Raw genomic sequence first — 20747 nt, 5'->3', positions numbered from 1 at the left:
CCAGGATTCCCAGCTACTGTCTTTCTGACCAAGGAACACTTAAGCTCCCTGGTGTTCCTGTATTTTATCTAATGCCTGTTTGATGTGAAGCAGGGACTGGAGCTCTTAAAGACCCTTTGAATCTTGTGGGTTTTTTTCTGCAGTGGCCCAGTCTTTGAGGGAGAGGTAGAAATGACCTCCTCATTGCTTTGTTTGGCGGGTTGAGTGCTTTCCTGAGAGGGAGGGATTTAAACTCTCTTAAGCTAAAGATTGTCGTGCTAGAATTTGGGTTTCTCGCTGCTTAGGCTGAAACGTCTGGAGTGTTACAGAAGAGTTATGTGTTTACTGTTGTGGATGTGCTTTTCAATGCAAGCAATGCATACAGCATGCTGTGAGTGGAAATCTCTGCAGAGCATAAACCCACACCTACTGAATTAAGGCCCTAACAGGCTTAAGTCCAGAAGTACCAACTTTGTACTCACAGGCTTAAACGTGACATAAACCATGAGCCCGCAGAGTTGCGTTGCATCTGGGTATGTCCAGAAGCAGTGCTTTAAGAAACTCTTGAAATACTAGGTACTGAAAAACCTGGGTTCATCAGGAGACTTTGGGGACAGGAGTGGAAGATTTTGTGACTGACCTCTTGGACTTTGATGTCTAAATGCCATCAAAGTGCCTCTCGGAGTCTGAGTCTTAGCTTTTATAGCTGAAGATAACCTTATGTATTTACATGCATAGGACAATTTTAACAGTTTTTTCTTTTGCGGTCTCCTTGAAGTTATCAAAGCGATCAATAGTCTCCTATTTTGAAGAGTTAAACAATTAAGTGAGGACTTTCAGAAGTCTTTTAAATTTGAATGTCTACTTATGCTAAATTCAAATGTAGATGCTTTGCAGTTCTGCTTCCCTCACCTCTGGACGCTAAGCCTTAGTGGTTCTCAGTGCTTTTACGTGGGAGTCGGTCTCTAGCACCTGTGCAAAATAAGCTTGAGAGCCAAGTTGCCAAATACAGTTGAGAGTCACTTGTGAAAATTTTGTCCTAAACAGCGTCTCCCCAAACCACAGGAACTGGTGTTAGATCCAGTCTTAAATGTCAGGCTTTCTGACTCAGTCCTGTGCTTACACCACTGGATCACATTTTATTGTGAAGGTTCATGTGTTCAGGCAGTACTTCATAAACATCATGTGCTTTTTAAAGTAGATCCTTGTGTTCCTATTATAGCTAGGTTTCCTCTTCTGTAGCTGAAACAGGGAATTCCCCAGATTTCTCCCAAGAGCATTTTTTTGGTAAGTTCTGTGTTGTGCTCTCTCCCTAGAAATCTTCGGGTTCAATTTTACTTCATCAGTCATGAGCAAACGCTTTTGGTGGTGGTTGCCATCTACAGCAAATAACGTTCCTCTGCTTCCACCAAAGTGGTTTTATGTATTGTCTGTCAAACTACTTTAGACATCTTCTGTGCTTCTTTCTGCCAGGGTTGTATCCATAGAGAGGCCACATTTGTGCACCCAGTCTTCACAGTCTTGGCCATGATATGTGGTAATATTATAATATCTAGAAAACCCATGATCATAGATCCAGTGGTGTTGCTTTCATAGAAAACCCGATTTACATGCTTTCTGGATCCTCTCCCTACACTGTGCTTTTTAAATGGTTGTTGCATGAAATACAGGGGCTTTTCTGATTTGCCTCTGTTTTTCTTGGACTTCCATACTTGCTGTTCAGGACATGAATAAGGCATTGGTTTAATGTCGTCAAAGTCCTAGTTTATCAGTATAGCATCACTTGAAACTATAGAACCTCTTGGGATATTGGCCTTAAGTTTTGAGTTTTTGAGTATAAGAAAGCATTGCTGCTTTTGCTCCCTATTTTTGTGCAGTATGTTTCTGTAATCCTTCAAATGTAAAGTTAGCTGCCATGAAAGCCCTGCAAATATTTTTCTATATTTGAAACCAATTTCTAGAGTATGTATGCGTGTGTAGTGGGTTGTGGAGTGATGTGGAGTTCAGTTTTGGGGCGAGGAGGAGTGGATGTGTAGGTGCATGCATCTGCTTTCTATGTATGCTCTTCTTCCTTCTCTGTTTAGTAAAATTTATGTTGAATCATTACAGCCTTACATAGAAAAAGTTAGTGAAGATAACTGAAGTTGCTATTCTGCAAAAAGCAGAGTGAATTCAGGAACCCCTTTATAGCCAGAGTCTTCATGGTTTAGGCAGAACAAGCTAACAGGTTAACATCAGGTGTATAAAAATACACAGACAAACCTAAAACTGGGGAGGAAAGTACGTGATGTTTCCTAAATGGAAAATGACAGATTTGTTTAAATATAAATAAGTAAGTGTAAATGCTTGTGCTTGGGATGTAGTGGGGTGTGTGCATATATGCATGTGTTTTTTCACTGCAGTGTTTGAGAGTGTGGGTGACTTGTTAAATTGAATTTTCAATTTCTTAAGCTTTTTTTCCTTAAGAAGTGGTTGTCTCATCAGGTAGTCTAAATGTAATTGTACGCTTGTGCTACTTTGCATAGGGTAGGCTTTGCATTCCTTCTATAAGTGCATTCCAGGAATACTACTACTTATATTTGGCTGTAGTGGTGCAATTTTCCAGGACTTTTGTTAATAGTAAAATGGAAGAGGGGCAAAAAAAAAAAAAAAATCACTTGTTTGATGGTACTCCTGCAAATTGGCACAAATGGTCAACTTTTGATCTAGAAACTCAGCTCCTCCTCCCTCCTAAGTGATTAGTACGTAACGGAATCCGTTTGCTTTTGGCAATTTGGGGGGAAAATGCATTTAAAATGTCAAAGATTTCCAAGTGTAAATCTGGCTGTAGTAGATGTCAATAAACATGTCAAAAGGATTTTTATCCTGAAGTCTTGGTATGTGTTATATTAATGCTCTGAATTGTAGTAGCTCCAGTGGAAATCTTAAGTCAGCCTTTTGGAAACTAAGGGTTTAAATGATGCACTTGTGAGTGGATTTTTACATTATTTTGACAGAAGAGTTTAAAACTGAGAAACAGTCTTTTCTACAAGAATATTCAAATTCTTGTCTGAATCCTGAAGTTATATTCCCCTTTATGCCTAGACTAAATCATCTTGCACCATTATATGACACAGCTATGTTTGTTTTTATTCTGAATTTTCTTAACTGATGGAATTTTTTGCTTTATTTTGGTAACATTTATGATTAGGGTGTAGTTCTAGAGTTAATGGTTAAAAACATGGTACCTACCATTCTGCCGTTGTCTAAAAACTTGCTTTAACTTTGGCTCTCCTTATTTGAGAAGAGTTATAATACATTGATAATCTGTGTCATTACTGTCCTACGCACTGAATGGAAATACTGTATGAGTTGAAGTTTAAATAATTAAAGCAGCAATATAGATAAACTGATTGGGCTTTTGGCAAGTAGAAAGCAAGATCTTGCTCCACTGTAGTCCTGCCCTATATTGTACCCTGAAAAATGACGCTTGAAGCATGTGAAATTCTTTGGATTTTAAAAGACTAATTTTTTTGTTTGTTTGTTGTGGTTGGTTTTTGTTGTGTGTTTTTTTGTTTTTTTTTTTAAACCAACTCTGCTGCAATGTCTTGCCCATCTTTCTGACCAAAATGAAATTACTGTTGTTGTGAGCTGGGGAATGCAGATCATCCAGACGACAGTTTAGGTTACTATATGCACAGGTATCTCTTTGGTGATTTGGAGTGGGGAATGGAAAATGTTACAGTGTCTTAGGTAGTTATAATAGACTCTGGGGACCATTCATTGCTACTGAAGTAATATGACTGCATGCTACATTGCTGTCTAACCACTATGAAAAAAAATTCCGATTAAAAGTTGCCAATAAGACGAGCACAAAATTGATACAGTGGATGCCAACATTTGTACTTCTGCATTTAGGCAGTAAAGCTGCCTGTATCAGACACTTCCTAAAAATGGTGCATCCGGACACCCAGAACTGCTTGAGCACTTTCTTCAAAGCTGCTGCTACTGTCCCTCTCCTTTCTCAACTCGGCTTTTTCTGCTCCCCCCACGCCAACTTTTCAGTGCTGAGCACAGCTCCCAGAGCGACACCTCCAGCTGCTGGTGTTTGAGAGTTAACTGCTGTTTAATAAAAAATATTTTTCTTCCATTTACTTTTAGAACAAACTTTGGGCCCGGGTTTGTGGCCTCAAACTTTTCAGGAAATTGCAACTTGCACAGTATTTTTCGTTGCTTCATACGTAACATGTAATTTTGATCAGAATGCTAACAGGTCACTTACAAGTTCAAGAAAAAAAGATTTGCAACACTTTTTAAAGATCCTGCTAGCTGCAGAGTTCAGTGTGAAGGACAAATATCACATGAGTATTTTTACTTTGGGAAGGGGAAAATAAGCAGAGAATGTTTAATAGTATCTTGAAGGACACATTTTATTTTTAAATGCTCTTCCTAGAAGCTGAATTAACTTGTGTTATGTTAGCATTATCTTGCCAGCTTTGAGCTTCTCTTATATTTTTAAAAAAGAAAACGGGGGACACACACCACCCTCTGAATCTTGCAGAGGTTGCATTTTCCACATGTAAATACACATTGACATGTGCTAACCTAATAGAAAAGCAAATGACAGTTCTACATTATTTTTCTCCCCCCCTTCCTGAAGTAAAGCGAGCATTGATTTAAGAATGGAAGTGAAATTGAGCCATCACAATCTCTTGATCCGGTTTGAGATAGTGGAGGCATGAAGCCAAAAGACATTGGTGACTGCTGTGGAAACCAGTCAACTATTGCTTTTTAAAGTGTGTTAAAGTGTGCAGACATGCACTGAGGCTCTCTTTTTTCTCTTTGCCTGTAATTGAGAAGTATTATCTTAATTCTTTTTAATCTTCCTACTTTATGAAAGCTTTATAATCCTTATAAGGAATCGCTTAGTACAAATTACTGATGTTTGTATTTCAGGGCCCTTTTCTTTGCAAGTTCAGCATGCCAGTTATTAGCCAGTTCTTAAGATACTTGCAGTCCATTGAGTTTAATTGTTCAAGGATTGTATTTGACTACTGTCTTACTGGGCCATTTCAAGTGTGTTTCTCCCGGTATGTTTATGTGGTATGCTTATTCACTAATAAAAGTTTTAAGTATCTGTGATTGTCTCTGTGTGTCCTGTAATGTATGTTATACCCATATTATGGCAATCATGTCACTCTATGTAATGTAACACACATATATTACAGCACACGTGTTTTTATTCTAATCTAGATCTCAAAGGAGTTTTAATTGGTCTTCACTTTGAAATCTTTTCATGTACTGTGAACAATCAGCGCAACTGAATGTGTCAAACTTAAGACAGTATTGCAGCAGTTAGCACCTCTGAATCTCTCTATAAAATGTGTATTTATAACAACATTACAATTTTCAATTACGGTGCCTTACCCAATTGATGGTTACTTTATTTTCCTTCTGCTCCTCCAAAAAGGAGGCACATGATCTAAAAGAAAATCTGTAAACTTAGTGTTGGGCTCCTTTTTCTTTGTTCTTTCTCCAAACAGAATTAATTTTAGCAGAGTACATTTAATGTATTTTTGTAACCAGTTTTCTTGTTTGGTGTTCTTTGGCTTGCTTGGAAAAGCAATTAAACGGGTCTTCTGTTTCTTCGGTCTGCATGTAGGTGCTCTCATCATTGTTAAAAATCAGCTTAGGTGAAGGTGGTGCTTTTGTATGCGTACATGCACTGTCATCGCTAACACAGTATTTCAGACGTGGTAAGACATTTCCTGCCCTGAAATGTTTGCTGTTTAAAATAGTTTTAACAGTGCAAAAACATGAAACAATGTTCTAGAAAAGGTAGGCTGTGGAAGGACTTCTGGAGAGGAGGGAAAGGGTCGGAAGAAGTTAGAAATGAAGAGGAGAGAAGAAATGAAACGACTATTTTAGGCTTTGGGGGCAGTACCGCAGGCGCTGTGAAGCAATAAATGGGGCAAAGGGGAGAACAGTCAAGTGAGAAGAATGTGAAGTGAGTGGGAGTAGAAGAAAATGAATGTAATGCGCAGCGCTGCCCGGCAGCCCGGTGTCTCCTTAAGCTGCCAGTGCTGTAGCTGTGAATGCCGGCACTGCTGGAGCTGGAAGCTCAGAGTCTGAATTTCAAGACGTGTCTGTGTATCTCTGTGGAAATTATGAACAAAAAAATTTCCACTAAGTGCTGAGCATTATTGCAGAAATGATGCCTGTATTGCATTTGTGTGTTATAGAACACTGCCAGGTGTGTTTCCTCTCTCTCTCATTTTCTTCTTTTTTTCCTTTTTTGATAAGTGCTTTTCTAAGGGGTTTCACAGCAAACTGCAGGCACATCAACCAAAGATGAGAAGTCGGTGTGCATAATTGGTACTTCACTGGATATCTGTGTGCAATCTCTCATTTAGTTAGTTATTCTGGAGTTGCTTCCTTTCATCTCAAAAATAACATGCTTGCAGTTATCACCTACTTTTTGAAAGAGAATACATAATACGAAAGATGTTTTAAAGTCTTTTACTGTTCCCTGTTTGGTCTAAACAGTGACATTATTGTGAGAGGTATTTTCTCATGGTTTCTTTTTTAGAAATAATTTTTAAAAAGCTTGCAGGATCGTTATTCATAACTGTATAGGCTAAAGATATGAGAGAGAAGCAATTTTATAAAGAAAGATTTAATTTATTTAGACCAAATGATCTATTTGGAGTAAAAAAACTTGACAAACTTTTGGGACCTGTAGAGGGGTGTAGTGCTGAAAGCTTGTCTGTTTTCCCACAGTTATATCTGTTTGTCTAGTAAAAGATATTACCTCTCATTACAAGTATGTAACTTCAGTTCTCTCTGAAGACTTGGAACAAAACAAAAGAGTTGCTTGAAGATGGAAATGTATTTCCTCCCTTAACAGTTCCTACTGAATCCTGCAGGTGTTTAGTCTAGGTGCTTTAGGATTTACCTCATAAATAATAATTTGGCTTTTAATCATGCCTTTCAGTTGAGTCCTCTTGTTACAGCCAAGCTTTTTAACCTGGACCATTACCATAGCATCACCTAAAATAGAGACAATAAAACTGAGGTTTCATGGCCTGAATCCACTAACTTTAATAAATGAAACTGAGTGAATAACTATAAACAAAGAATGTGAAAGTAGGTTATCAAACCATGTGATAACATCTGTTCCTTGGAAACATGAAAGTACCTATTTCTGTGTCAAGAACTAAACCCTGTTTAAGTGGTATTATAAGCTGACTACAATTTTCTCGTGTGCCTAAACTTCAGTGCATAATGTTGAGGCTTCTATGCGAAACGATGTAATTATCTGCGTGCCCTATCAGAGTCAGGTATTTATATTTGAAAACCTGGGTCTCTATCATCTGGAGGATCCTTATCAAGATGAGAGCTCAAGTGCGTGGGATAATACACAGTTGCATGAGAGGAGACCTGGTTCTGTCCCTGAATAGTTTGCAAGATGCAACACGTGAAGTGGCGTCTTCCCCCCTCCCCCCCTTTTTTAAGGAAGGAATGGAGAGCAAGGGTTACAGTAATTCACTTGAATGTAATGTTGGCTAACAGTATGCAGAAATTGGTCCAAATTATCTTTAACAGCCAGTCATTTTCTCTGGGAGAAACTGAAGATGTTCTTGTGTGATGGAAAAAAGATTAGACAAGGCAGAAAAAGCACTTGTAGGTTGTCTGTATTGACATTTTTCAGCATTGTTGGGTCTCTCCATCTGATCACAGACTGATGGAGAGATCAGTAGTAATGCAGAAAATTAGGAATTGATAGATTGACTTCTTAATGCTAAAGCTTCATTGAACTACTAAAATGATGCTTTGAAGAGGTGCAGTTGCAGCACAAATGCTACAGATGCCAAGATTGCAGAAGCATTTTCCTTACACTCCATACGGTACAAATCAGTATCCCAATGGGTAAACTTCTGCTTCGTACCCATTTTGTACCTTAATAGCTCCCTGTCCCCTACTATTCTTTCCTGCCCTTGTGCCCAGCAGACAGCAGTTTTGTTCCGTCTTACCCTCAGAATCACTATTTAATTCCACATCTAAAGAGTACGCTTAGAAATAAACACGGTGCTTCTTGCTTTACTGACTTATTTTGTATAAAAATGCACTTGGGCTGAGAAGACAGCCTCACCTGTTTCGGTTGGCTGATCCATGCCTTAGAACAACCTGTTCTGGGAGGGGCAGGCTGGAACAGCTTGTAGATGTATCTCCAGAGGTATAGCCTGCTAAACCTGTTTGCCTTGTAAAAGCTGAGGTTTCTGCTCAGGATTAGAAGTTACAGCTTTGATTTCATCTTCCTTATTACTTGTGTATTCTTTACCTGGCTTTAAAAAAAAACCCAAACAAAAAAACAGTTGGTAAAATACCATCTTTTCATGAGGTCTATAAAAAGTCTGTTTTGTTGTGATTTAAATCACTCCCAAAGTTTTTCTTTCAAAGATCAGATATTCATGTTGATTTTTTGTTGTGTGTGCAAAATCTTATTCTATTATTTTTTCCATTCTTGTTTTCTAAAATGATTAGTGCTGCATGCAGGATACTGCCTGCCAATGGTGTATGTGTACAGGATTATGTGTGAGAGAGCTCAAACCAAACAAAAACATGCACCTCTTCCTTTACGAAAAAGAATGCACAGCCAAACATACTGCATGTAATCCTAATCGTCACCTCATTTTCCACTTCAAGGCAGTATGATCTACACAAGATATGGGAGCTGATAAATGATGATACAAGTTATTTATTTCGTTAATTGTTATTTCATGTGTGATATAAAACACCATTTTGTGGGCTTGTGTACTGTACTTCAACTTCCTCACTCTTTGAAGTGTAAAGAGGGAGTTTTCCTGTCTGTGTTGCCCTCCACACCTTTTCTTGGTTTCAGAAATCGTGCAGGAAGCCCAGTGCCAGCAGCCATATTGTTCCATTAATTTCTGCAGAGTTATATCAAAGTCCTTTCAACTCTTTCAGTCTATGAAAGCATCTCTGAAACTGTCCCATTTGCTTTTCTTTTGATAACAGCTATTGGTATTTTTCCTTTGAATTGAATCATACTTGGGGTAACCTTTTAAGACAGTAGCTAATGCAGCTGTAATTTTTGACAGAGCTTGCAGAATAAATGGGGTCAAACATGGGGAAGACTCCCCCGGGAGCTCTCCAAAGGGAAGCCCAGCAGTGTAAGCAGTGGTGCTTAAGGTTTAGTAGCTGGCCTCCTTCCTCCAGAGATAATCATGAATCCATTTCCTTTATGATAGGAAGCACTGGGCTCCTGGATGCAATGAATCCTTTTTAATTAGTCATAGAAGAGAAGTCTTAACCACTTGTTTAAATGTCTCAAAACACCATTAAGAGGAGATGAGGGTGCAGTCTGTGACCAAATTCTGCTTTGAATAATTACAGTGTTGCTGCCTACACTTCTCCTCCATATTCAAGTAGATACAGCATTCTTCTTTGCTACTTGGCATAAATGATTTTGTGTGCTAATAACTACTGCATTCCAGCCTAGGGGTGGTGGCATCTAGGAGATAGCAAAAATTCATTCTCACGTCCGTGTGAAGGGAGATGTTGCTGAAGTTTAGCGGTGGCCAAGCAGGGAGAAAGAAGCAAACCCTTTGTCAGCTCAGTGGTAGTTGCTCTTGGAGAGTCCCAGAGAGGTGCTCGAGGTGGCCGTTCTCGTGCCCTTGAAAAGCGTACAGCTCTGTTTCCTGTAATGGCAGCCACAAAATGCTAATGTGTGTGGAGCAGGACATGTCATTTCCTAGTGCGCTGAACCAACACCACTGGTAAATATTTAGGACAGATCAGATGGTCTGAGTGCATGTGCTGAGGAGGAATGCTGTGCTTGGCTAAACAACTAGGCATTATCTGAGATCCATTTTAAATATATGCTGTCTCTGTAATAACACTGGGTGGTTGTTCCAGATACAAAATTTCAGTTAATCTGCTGTGTAAGTTTGGGCTTGCAAGTCCAAAAATATCTCATTAGTGATTTATGTCTTTCATTGTTGTTCTTTTTTGTCATACGGTTATCTCTGCCCACGCACTGCTACCTGATCTTGTACGTTTCGCGTGCTGTTCCTGTGGTTATTCCGTGAGAAGAAAGCTTGGTGTCACCCACAGAGTGGCACACACCTAGCTCTGCACTTGATCATTAAGTTTCTTGCATGAAGGTATATCTGAATTTTATCTCTCTAGAGTGAAAGTAGCTAGCTTACCAAGAACCAAATTATTTCTCAAGATACTAGGAAAATATTTGGCGTAGACTTCAGTGCTTCAGTTAAAGCTTCAGAAAACACAAAGCTTTGAAGAGAACTGCGATCTTTAAGTCCTTTATATCTTTAATTATCTTTATAGACCTGAATAATACCCTGTACTATCTGTGCGCACAATGCTTGAATTAATTTTGTGTTGATTAATTAAGGGGCAACTTCTTGTCTTTTACCTTTACCCTACTCCCTATAATCCTGTAAACCAGCTTCTGGTGGAGTTAGCTTCAAGCATTCATTAGCATAGCCTGGGCCCTTGACATACTGCACTGGTGATTTATGCTTGTGAATATTCATTGTAGCAAATCCAGGGGCTTTTCTGCTCGCTCTGTTTTTTGGAGAGTACCATGCAAGATATAAAATCTCCTTGCAACCTGTAACTAACTCCCTGGGGTAGAAGTTTGCTGCATTTGAATCCCTTTGCATACACGACAACAAAGAGTACCAGTAGTGCAAATGTAGCATTGCTTATCGGAAAGGAAGACTGTATAAAAGGAGAGGTGGTAGGATAGTCACTTAAGTTCACTGTGTGTGTTTGTTAATACCAGTCAGCTTCCACCCATCTTGAGAGCTGTCATGAAAGGGCAGAAATGCAAATTAATTCTGAAAAGAGTAAGGGAACTGGAAAAGAGAAAAAGATAGTCCATGAGAGAACAGGCAGGGGATAATAGAAAACGCTTCCAGAGTTAGAGGCAAAGATATGTGAAAGAACAAGTAGGAAAGGAAATGCCACAAGATTAATTTTCCTCTGTATGTACAGCGATCGAAGTCTGAAACTCTCAAATACTATTTCCATTTCTGACATGACTTGGCTCTGTGACCTTGAGAAAGCCTGGTTCCCTAAGGGTGCCATCTGAGAAACCCTATTAATTCTTCTGCCATTTGAGCTAAGCTGTAGTAAGATAACAGGAGGGAAGAAATTTATTATTTTTAGGGAAGGAAATGACAGACTAAGTGGCCTCCATCTGCAAAAAGTTATTTCAGTGTCTATATAGAATTTGATAGTCGTTTTTTGTCAGTAAGAGGAGATTCGGACATACTGCAGCATACTGAAGCATCTTGGTTTCAGCTGATGAACTTGTTCAGAGCATCTGTGAACTTTTATTGAGCATGATATCTGCCAAGTATCTTCATACCAAGTGGAAAAGATTTGCAACATTTTCTGAATGTACGATGACTGAACAAGAGAAAGTGTTTAACCAATACAAAAGTAGGGTGTATATACTAACAGTTTTCCGCAGAAAAGTTTCACTGAGTGATGTATCTTGGGAGGAGAGCCAAGGGGGATGAGAAACTCTCCCAGCTGCTCATCTCCTTGCCTCTAATTAGCAATCACTGTATGAGAGCACCTTTTTTTTAAAAATACAGATTTTTTTTTTTTTAAATAGGATTGATATGTTAGCTTTCTTTTTGTACAGAAAGTTTTGTACAGTTCTGCTTTCTATGCTGATGCTGGAAACTTCAAATGGAAATGTAATACTTCTCATATTAACTCACTGCTATTTTATTGATAAGAAATATCAAGTGCTTATTAAAGTAATCAAATACAGATATTTCTTGCTTCCATCATTATTGAAGTGAAAAGGTAATTTTTTCAGACCTTCTAGAGGCAAATGCTGTGCAGATTGCAAAGGTACTCCCAAAGAACTCACAAGGTGTTCAAGGTGAAGCAACAGGCAGCTGAAGCAAATCTCTTGAGGGGGAGGGAGGGAGTACTTGGTCACAGAAGTAACAGCATGGTATCTTCTGTGCTGCCTGCGTGCAAAATCTACATGCTTATGGAATGCTATCTTCATTTCACTGAAGTCAAGAGTTTTGTCTTTGAACAATTTAGGCCAGGATTTTACCATTTCCGTGGTTAGTTTTTTGGTGATTTTTTTTTTTTTTTAATGACTTCAAATTGACACAGGTAATCATATATTCTTCAGCAATCTTAACTGTTTAGCCAGGGGGGGATATTTACTGTTTCTCATTCTGGTTTCTATTTTTACATTTGTACCATCCTCTACATTAGCTAGTACTGGTGAGTGCTGTCAAAAATACATCATAAATTAATTCATCTTGAGAGCTCTTTTTTGATGCATTTTGTTTTAAACATGCTTATCTTTAAAATATAGAGTCCTGGATGCTCAGCTACAGTACTCACTGACTTCCTTGTTTTCCTGTAGCCAAATCTTATCAGAAAAAATGGCACTATTCTGTGCATTTATACTAAAGTAATTTTTCTTTAAAAGAAAGAGCCATAAAAGAGGAGCATTTAGAACCTTTCAAATGAAACCAGTCACAGAGCAAATCAGTTTATTCTAAAAGTGAACAAAATGAGCCATGTTTGTCGTTTTAGTAAGAGAGAGATTGAAGTCAGCCCCTGCATTTTTTTTCCACTCAGCCCTTGGACATGGAAAAGTGGTTAGTGTGATATAAAAGAGGGTGTTGTGGCAAGGCCATTGCTGGAAATGATAGGTAAATCTTAGTGAACAGTCTACTACCAAGTATTTGGAGTGATTGGGATATATGGGAGACAGTCATGGAAAACCCCAGGATAGGGATGATTAGATTGGGCTCAGGGGTTGGAGGAAGGGATTGAGGTGGGGAAACTGATCCTGTGTGTAGTGGGGAGCATTGTACCTTCAGCCATCATAACCAAAAATGACTGCGTTTCGAAATAATAAGCAATGTGGAAAAGTCAACTACTTCTAATTTGACACTTCTCTGTGCTTAGCAATGACGCACTTCACAAACTCTTAGTGATATTACTGGGGATATTATTTTAAAAAAACCCCTCTTGAAAATTCAGCCTCATGACGTTTAAGATACTGATAATCGATAAACAATTTCTTCACTATTTATCAATGATTGTTTTAAAGTGAACCTAAGAAATTGAATGATTTTTATTTTTTTTTTTGCCAGCTGTCCACCACCATAATGTTGGTAGACATGCCAGCTCGTTTACTGGATACTTGAAAAATCATGTATGTGTGTTTTGAAAATATTTTTCTCCTCAGACTGTGTTTCTGACGGTGGCTACAGTTAAATAATGTACGGAATTGGAAGGCTGAGGTTTTGTTCTTTGTTTTTCTTCTCCGTTTTTATAGCTTCCTCTTTTAAGAAAAATTTCCAACAGACCAATTAAAAAAAACAACAACAACCTCTAACAAGCAAACAAACGAAAAACAAAAACCCCAAAGTACGGTTTCCTTGGGGAAGCTAAGTCTAAACAAGTATACAATAATAAATATTAGCAGAAGAATTAAATGATTTATTAGACAATTTTTACTTAGGAAAGCTTCTTAACTCTTACAACAGTCAGTGGGATTAAAACGTGCTTAACTTGAAGCACATCCCAAGGGCTTTCCTCAATTGCATTTTACTTGCTCAAAGAACTTCAGGTTTGCATCGTTTTTTTAGGTGCAGTGGATATCATAGCAACTTGAGCAAAATTAAAGCATTCCTAAAGCAAAAGAGTGCATCGGAATGGTGTTTTAAGAATGAAGTGCTTGCTTACTGCTTTCATACTGTTTGAAACCTTTTATTTCTGGCTCTTTTCCAATGTGGAAGGAGTTTGTTTTCAGAGAAATATTGTTGCCAAGGGACGAATGTTGACTGTGTTGTGTTTAAAACAGGCTGATATTAATTACATTCTTTTAGCTATTCTCCTTCTCTGGATAACTTTAAAAGGTCCTTCCAATTTCCAGAATACTTAGGTAAACTCTCGGAACATGAACGCAGTGTCTCGTCATTTACGTGAAGAATGTATTAAAGAACTGGCAAGAGCTGAACTCATTTTTGTTCACAGTCGAGAAATGTTGGTTTCAGATGATTACACTAATTAATAACATACAACAGCATTAGTGAATGCAGTGACTTCCCTTCCTTTCCTCTTTTATCTTTAAAGTCTTTATCTGAGCCAGTTTTCAAACAACCTGTATGGAGAGCTGCTTACTGCATTAGACTAGAGGAACAGGCTAATTTTTTTCAGGACCTGTTCTGTGATCGGGGCAGCATGATCTGGAGCGAAGTCAGTCTTTGGGGTTTTCCAGTTCCCCGTTGATAATGTGAACCTAATGTTTGCATTGGGTTTTGGTTCTTTCAAGGATCAGGCTGAGTTACTTAACTTGCCTCTTCTACAGAACGGTTTTGTGCAAGCCTCCTTGAGTTGGGCTAGTGCTGGTGGTCCCAGTGATGGGACTGTTACTATGCTCACCCCAGAACTTGCACAGAGTGTTGGGGTTTTTTTCCAACTAGCTCCTGAAGACTGAACCCAGCTCATGTTTCTTAGTCTCTGCCTATTTCAGAGTTTTAGACCATTTTGTTCTGTACTAGGTAAAATGACACTTTCCAAGTATTTTTGCTTAATACTCAGTACTTTAAGAAATACAGGGTCAAGAGAGCATAATGTATATAACAACTGTGCAGAGCTCACCTTAGGGTGCCAACCCCGCTGCCTTGCCCTGCTTGTGCGGGAGCCCTAGAGGAGAGTAAAACAAGCTGAGCCAAAGCAGGTGAATTTTCCCTGCCAGCCCTCTCCTCAGCCTTCCACGTCTCTTTGCAGACTTGTTTTTGGGCCTTCTCATCCTCTCCTCTCATCCCTCCTTCAGTGAGATGAGTTCAGCGTGTCCTGTGAGTTTCTGGGAGAAGAGCTCCACGGAGGTTTTATGAGTCTGAACTCCAGCCCTGCTTGCTCGTGGCCCTGGCTGCTGACCAGTGATTGATCCTCCCTGGAGCTACCTGGATGCGGCCCGATAGCTTATGCTCAACTTCTGAAACCTTCCTGGGAAGCTAGAGGCCTGCTGGACATGGGTGAAGGCCAGCTTTAGTGGTCAAAATCTTGTGTTAGCAAAAGGTTACATGCTTTTTGCCAGCTACAGTTTCTCAATAGAGGCATGTGTTTCTTCCCTCCATTCAGACTACGGAAGCCAGCCTTCCTACTTCTTGAATCCTGATGAGAAAGCTCCCTTTCTCTCAGCTGTCCTGCCAGTCACGATCCCTGTCACTCATTAGCCTCTTTCTGCTTTCCTGAAAACTCGATTTAATCCTGACACCTGTCTGGAAACTTCTCTTGATAGGGATAAGCATTGGCTTATCATTTTGATAAATTCTCCAGATCTAGTTGTTTGAAAAAATAAATGTTATGCATCCTGGTTGTCCCTCAAGAGATGGTCCTTATATTCAGGAGCTCATGTTGACTTACAAAAGATTAATGTGCATTTACAGTGAAGTTGTCCAAGTTATATTAATAAATAAATTGGCATTCAATTTATGGATTACTAGGGAACATAAATAACTGCCTACATAAACCTGTACTATCTCATAAGCATTCTGCTTAAATAGCTTTATATTTTTATTTGTTTAGACAACTTTGACAGAAATTTCTGAGTATTCATCCGATAACGACAGCGTGGGAGAAGCAGAGACGGGCCTGGTGACCACTACTCCAGGATCCACTAAGAGATTACGGTCGAGGTCAGGAGTGGACACGGGGGATGTTACAGCACGACCGGCCAGCGAGTGGCTGAGGTCTGCGCAGGCCCTTCTCCGCACCCCCGGGAAGCAGGCGGGCAAGGCCCCCCGAGCGCCCGCCGAGTCCGCGAAGAAGAGGAAGCTACTGAGGTAAATGCGCTGTCCGCCTTAAGGATTTTATTTTTTTAATTGTAAGTAAAAGAATACTTACAGAAGAGTAGGAATGCATTTCAAGGATAAACATTTTAGAGATGCAGATTCCAAAAACTTAAAGAATGTTATTTATCTGTAAACAATCAAACAAAGCAAGAAAGAACTCAGTTCAGCTTTAAAATCTGTGGTGAAAGCTCTCGATCTTGAACTCCTGTGTACAAATTGACACGGTTTTTGCACTTCTAATAATGCTTTACAGTGCCTTACAGATGTGTGAGTGGACATACTTCTGTTTTACCTTGTAACCATTTCATTGCTTTGTGCCTCTCCAGATAGTCTGCAAAAATGCTGTACCTCTGATTTTTTTTTCTGGTCCTCTCCAGATTTGTCAGGGTAAAATTATCCAAAATACTGTAGGAAAGGGGTGGATGAGCAATAGTGCTGAATAGTGCAGGACAGAGTGGTATTTAGGCAAAGGTGGGATGTATTTGTTAATCTGAAATTTAAATCTCTGTGACTAAATTAAATACATTAAAAAGATATCTAACTGCTGAAAGAAAACAGCCTGAGCAGTGGAAGCCTGATGTTCACAATTCGCTATTTCTCTAGCTAATTACAGTGCAGAAATGGTCACTCCCAATATTGAATTAATGAAAGTTGCTTTAACTTAAATGGTATATGTGAAGGTATGCCTCAAGCTATGGAGACTACAATTACAAATGGTGCTGCTATAGGTACCTATTGTATTTTTAACAATGTGGTTCTTTCTTACATTTTTGCAGCTGATTCTATGTACAGTAATCAATCAATCAATTACTTAAAAAGTAAATATTCATTTTGGTTAAATAGACATACCTTATTTTTCTCTAAAAGTGTTCTTGGCTCTTTCAAAATGCTGACTAAGGGAACAGATTTGAAAGTCCTAATTACTGAGGATTTCTATACTTAAAAGTGTTTTGCTTGTGCAATCAAGCTTTATTTCTTGTTACTTTAAAAACATAAAGACACAACCATACTAGGTCAGACCAAAGCTGTAACCCCCAAAAATGCCTGTTAGTGGCCAAAAGCAAGTATGTGTGAAGGTAATAGAATCATAGAATCATTAAGGTTGGAAAAGACCTCTAAGATCATCGAGTCCAACCATCAACCCAACACCACCATGCCCACTAAATCATGTCCCTAAGTGCCGCATCTACACGTCTTTTAAATACTTCCAGGGATGGTGACTCAACTACTTCCCTGGGCAGCCTGGTCCAATGTTTAACCACTCTTTCAGTAAAGACGTTTTTAATTTAAAAATTAATTAATTAAATTAATCTTAATTAAAATAAGAACAGGACAAGTGTATAGTGGTATTTTGCCCAGATGCACTTCCAGTTTTCAGCAGTTTACTGCTCAGGAGCTGTTTGTTACCCTCAGTGGGTTTGTCTTTCCATGAGTTTGCCCAGTAGTTTTCTGAAGCCATAAAAACTTCTGGCTGCTGCAATAACATCCCAGGGTTAGGAGTTCTGTAGCTTAAACATGACTTGAATCTGCACCTACCAGCTTCATTTGATGACCTCTATTATCAACAATCTTAGTGCAAAAATATATTTTACAGCAAAGATACTGTGAAACAAGTGTATAAGAGAATAAATAGCTTTAAAAACAAACCAAACCAAACAAACCACAACGATATAGAATGTAATCTGTCCGGAGTGGCCACAGGAGCAGAGCTTGCAGGGTTTTTCACTCTTCCATCCTGTGGTTCCACCTTGGGTTCCTTTTGGAACAGGGAAGCAGGCAGGAAATTCCTCAGTTATGAGTTTTGTTTATCTAGTTATTTTGCTTGTCCGGGTAATTGTCATCTTTTCACTCTTCCTGTTCAGGGCTTTAATTCCATGTGTGTCTCTTTCCCATCCTTCCTTTTGCTGTTGATGGAGAACATTTTCATTGGTGTGCTAACAGTGGATATAAGAGAGTGCATCCTTGATAGGAAAGCTCAGGTTTTCAGTGCTGTTGATTGAAGGCCAGTTTGGGGAAAGGTTTGTCAGCTTCTTGACTGATGAAGTGACAACTTCTTCTTTCTGGTTGTATAGCTAAAAGTTACATAGCAGTTGTTGGCTTGTCCTTTCTCCTTCCTTCCCACCTCTGCTGCAGATTGAGGCCACAGCAGAAAAAGCAACAAGCAGGGGAAATCATCCTGCAAGCTGGATCTGGCCCACGGGCTCCCGCTCCGACCATTTGGAACTGCGCAGTAGGTGGAAAAGAGCCTCTGCTTAGCCACGCTCTCTTTTTCCAGGCTGGTGGCTAGGGAAGCATGGATTGAGTGGAGATGGTGCAGGTGACAGAGCTGCTGTCTTCCTATGTGAATTCCTATGCGAGAGGTTCTACTCCAAATCCAGACCATATTAAGTATGCTTACTTCATAGAAGAGTCCTGATGTAGGTAGAATAGGCCTCCTATGGTTTTTTTTCCACTTTTAAGAAAATAGAAATTATTTCTATTTTCATCTCTCTTTGCTGTTTGAGATGACTAAAGCTATCTTCAGAAGTAGAGAGAATGTTTTCAAAAAATTTTAGCTTATATTTTCTGAAAAAATCTTATACCGCATGTAACAGTCTCTTCCAGATTCTTTAGGCACACTGCAATCTGCATTTGTATTTGCATTACCTGATTGCAGCTATGCTCCTATTACCTCAGTGGCTACATTTTTCTACGCAACCTCAAAGAAAATGCCTTAACATCTCCCCCCCCCCCAACCCCAACCAAAACCAAACAAAAAACCAAAGAAAAGAGCCCTAACGGTCTGTGGAAAAATTCAAATAAGTTACTTTCTACTGTCCTCTCCTCCTGGAATCCTCTTGGTGCTAAAATGGAAATGGGTAGTTGCCTGGATGGGAGGAAAGGGTATTGTTTGTTTGATCCTATTACAGATGTCATTATCATACACTACAAAAATCAAGATGTAACCGAACCAACAGAAATCTTCAGAATTTAGCTGATTATGGATGATTAAAATAAATTCTGCTGATCCTAGTGTTAGAAATTTGAGTGTAAATTCACCACCTTTGAGTGGAAATAAAATGAGAAACCCATCTATGTCCCCAAAAGAACATGCACAATATACGATGTTGCTTATGAGCGAAATTTGAAGGGGCATGTTGCAATCATCCTCTGTTAGGAGTTAAGTGTGGTTTTGAAAAGTGATTACCATCTGCAGACAAGAAAGGCGTGACAGAAGCAATTCCTTGCCCACCATGCCTACTGACTGGTCTATTCTGTGCCCTTTTGCCAAATTCTCGTATGTCTTCACGTATCCCCTGTAATGTTAGTTTTTGTTTTCAAAATTGTTCTAAGTAAAGATTGTTCTTCTTTCTACCACAGTCCACAGGGGAGAGCAGGTAGTCTGTATGGTGGTGGTTGTCTTTCAGGGGTGTTGATAGTCCTGGGCAGGTTCTGAAGCAACCTGAAAGGCAGTGCTGTAGGAGGTGCCAGTCTGTCATGCCAGTAGCAAAGTATCATCTCTTTCATTCACAGCCATCAACACCACTGCTCCCGGACATCCTCACCTTAAACATTGGTTTTATATGCCATCTTGTATAGCCGCCTTCCTTTATTTAAACAAAATTGGCGACGGATGGAGTGGGAGTAGTATAATTTCCCCAGGTACACTGAGAAATAAATGTCATGGTACTGCACTCATGAGCTAGTAAGAGAGTTGATAAGGAAGTGCTAGTAGTGAGGTGATACTGAGGTGAATTGTCTTGGTGGTCAGGTCAAGAGGTGTTGGGTTTAGATGTTCCTGCCCTTTTATTCCACCATAAAGTTTCAGTTTCTCAGCTTGAGTCAACGCTGCATGGGAAAATAATGCAAGTGATTTGCAAACCTGAGGGGAGAGAGTATATACTGCAAATAACAGTTTTCAGGAAGCTCTTCTTTTTAGATTTGGAATTCATGTTAATGCTACAGGGTAAAATGTCTAAACCGCACTAGTTCCAAGTCTCTCAACGTTCCCTTGTGAAAGAAGAGAGAAATGAAGAGTACTGAAAGTCTCAAAGTTTGTTGCATAGGTTAAACGAACAACTGGATTCATTCAGTATTCATAAAGAAGAAAACTCAAAATGCACGCACTCAGCTTTTCTCGTCTACAAGTAAACCTTTCTTAAAGGTTTTATGAATTGTTTGCTTTTTCTAGTAAGATTTTATTTCCATCAGAAAAAAAAAGAAAAGTCTGGGTTTCAGTGCAGGAAATAGATACCTTCTTAACCCTACCTCTAAATCTGTCACGTTGCAAGAGCTTTTAGTTGTGAAGAATAGCTGCTTCAGCTTTTTGTTTGGGTTTTTTAATACTTGAGTGGCCGTTTTTAGTTTAATAGTAAAATAAAATCTTGGGAAATTCTGTTTAATTATCTTATATCTATTTGTATGCAGACCCAGACCACTTACAGATCTGATCTGCTAAAATTAGCTTTTATTAGCAAAAGAGGAGAAAATTATAGAATGTCCTGGTACTACGTGCAGTAAAATGAAACCCGGTTGTCACATGAGGCCAACTGAGGTCCTGAAAATAAAGGAAATTGCCAAGGGAGGAAGAAGCTGGCACAAATGAAGCAGGCTTTTACTCTAAAATTGGGTCTGTTCTTTCTTACATGCATCCACAAGTAGCATGAGGGTGTTACAGCAACAGACTAGCCCTTTTGACCATCATGTTCTTATGGTGATTTTAACTATTCGTTTAAGTTTTCCTTGCTAGTGAATTTCTTGTTGGATTAGGAGAGTATAACTGAAGAATATCATGGCTGCACTACAGATGTACCACTTGTAATCACTGGCAATGTACACGGGCAAATTATTTTGCACTTACTGAAAGTTAAAATGTCTTTTCTTTTTTAGAAAGTGTGGATGGTTTCACTG

At 39.1% G+C, this 20747-nt stretch overlaps 1 protein-coding gene across 1 annotated transcript in view; it reads left to right on the top strand.

Moving 5' to 3' along the window:
- The window catches only part of SPIDR (scaffold protein involved in DNA repair), a 206383-nt gene that overhangs the window by 39925 nt on the left and 145711 nt on the right, over positions 1–20747 (top strand). The window contains exon 6 of the mRNA XM_076329738.1: positions 15592–15848. Within this exon, the coding sequence (XP_076185853.1) occupies positions 15592–15848 (257 nt within the window). The remainder of the gene's footprint in view (positions 1–15591; positions 15849–20747) is intronic.

Source organism: Aptenodytes patagonicus, chromosome 2 (assembly GCF_965638725.1).
Source record: "Aptenodytes patagonicus chromosome 2, bAptPat1.pri.cur, whole genome shotgun sequence".
Classification (NCBI taxonomy): domain Eukaryota; kingdom Metazoa; phylum Chordata; class Aves; order Sphenisciformes; family Spheniscidae; genus Aptenodytes; species Aptenodytes patagonicus.
This window is presented reverse-complemented; position numbering and strand designations above follow the sequence as displayed.